The 1,745-nt window shown below is 43.6% G+C and overlaps 1 protein-coding gene across 1 annotated transcript in view; it reads right to left on the bottom strand.

The window, feature by feature from the left end:
* CSUI_001729 (helicase) overlaps positions 1-1,621 on the bottom strand; it is a gene marked incomplete at its 5' end in the record, with an annotated part of 7,281 nt that extends 5,660 nt beyond the window's left edge. Inside the window, one exon of the mRNA XM_068061934.1 lies at positions 243-1,621. Within this exon, the coding sequence (XP_067926089.1) occupies positions 243-1,621 (1,379 nt within the window). The remainder of the gene's footprint in view (positions 1-242) is intronic.
* Between the last annotated feature and the right edge of the window lie 124 nt (positions 1,622-1,745).

Below are 1,745 nucleotides of genomic sequence, written 5' to 3'. Positions count from 1 at the left end.
GATAGATAAAGGATAGATAGACAGATAGATAGATCCTTCTGTGAACACGTCCTGCTCGAAGATGCAATACACTTTGCCTCTCTCTTCTCTTTGTCTCTTTCATGCTGCCTGTCCTTCATAATTCACTCGCCCTTCCCGCCCCATAATAAGAACGAAGGACTTCTACGTACACTGGCTAATCCCTTTGTCCCTCTCCCGCCTTCTAATCAATGTCTATAGAGAAAGCTCTGTCTTCTGCTTACAGGAAGGAGTCGATAGGCTCAAGAGTACCCGATGCGAGAATAACAGATCGAGCCTTCGAGCTGACAATTTCAAAGGTGACGGAGGGTGTAAGCAACCAGAATCTCAGTGTCATGGCAGATACTAATCTATTTGAAGTATCCTTCATGCTGATGTGCGTCCCTCCTTCTGTATCTTCTTCTGGCATTCTGAGATGATCTTTTTTCTCTTCATTCTCTTCTTGTTGTTGGGTCGCTGCACGCGTGCTTCTTTCATGTGTCTTTCCTGATAAAGTCCCCTCCGAGAACTGGGGAGACAAAAGAGAGGAGACTCTCTCTTCTGGCATATTAGCTGTTAAGCATACACGATAACAACAAGGATGTGTGGAGACAAGACGAAAGGTTTCTACAAGTTTTTCAATGTCTCGGAGTTCTCGACTATCCCCCCAGTTCGCCTCTTCTCGGCTTATATTCGAAGTCTGATCTGGATCAGCTTGTACAAGTAATGATAAAACCTGCTCTATGGATTCTTTCGCCTTCTCTCCAAACATCTTGGCCTCTGACTTAGCAATACCAAATGCCGTAGATACAAAATCAAGAGCTCCATCTAAGAAGACGGCTGATGTTGATGAAGAACAAGGGGATGCAAAGGGAGAGGATGAGGAAGATAAGGTGAAACTTTCTTGCATCTTAGAACATCCAGATGAGAAAGTTGTAGAAGCTTTGAGTTTTTCATTAGGATAACCACCACCACCCCATCCTGCTAGTGTGACGTCAAGGAAATCTTCCTTTTTGCTTTGATGTTTGGTTTTGACAAGATAGCTGTCTCTTTCTACTGTTGAGGTATCTCTATCAAAGCCATAGGTATTCTTCTCTCGTAATCTCTTTTGTCTGCGCCACTGTAATTCTGTTTGAACTTGAGAATCGAAAGCTTTAATCCTTTGGGCAAGACGTGTTTCATCTTCACTTGCGACTCCTTGTGCGAAGCGTATAAGATGATCAAGAAACTCTAATAAGAACGGAAGTGCGGATGTCAGTAACTGATACATCGCAGCATCCTGTTGGTGGCCGGTGTCATGACACTCCGAAGCTCCAGCACTACTATTATGACCTCCACGGGAGGGGAGAACTTGGGTGGTAGGATGTGTCGTAAGAGACGGAGATTGATCAGGATGCAGAGAAGATGAGGAATCTGGTGAAGAAGCTCTTAGGCGTGATGGAATCAATCTGTTGTAGATTTGAGTGTCTTCATACGATGCTGGATGCAGACTACCTTTATTATGAAGAAAGATATTGACAAGCCATTCTCTTAGGACAAAAAGACGTGGTAAAGAGATATCTAAACTTCCTGCTTCACGACAGGTCGTTTCTACGTTATGCGCTTCATCAACAATCAGAACGGCTCCTGAAAAAAACAAACACGCATGTGTGTACAGGAGGTAAACAGGGAAGAAGAGGGACTTCTCCCTTGAAAGCATCATACGTCTTGCTTTATGGAGCCAACAAAAAATAGATAGATAGATAGAT

This window comes from Cystoisospora suis (assembly GCF_002600585.1).
Source record: "Cystoisospora suis strain Wien I chromosome Unknown contig_687, whole genome shotgun sequence".
Lineage (NCBI taxonomy): Eukaryota > Apicomplexa > Conoidasida > Eucoccidiorida > Sarcocystidae > Cystoisospora > Cystoisospora suis.
Note: the sequence above shows the minus strand (reverse complement) of the source record. Positions and strands in the feature narration are given on the sequence as shown.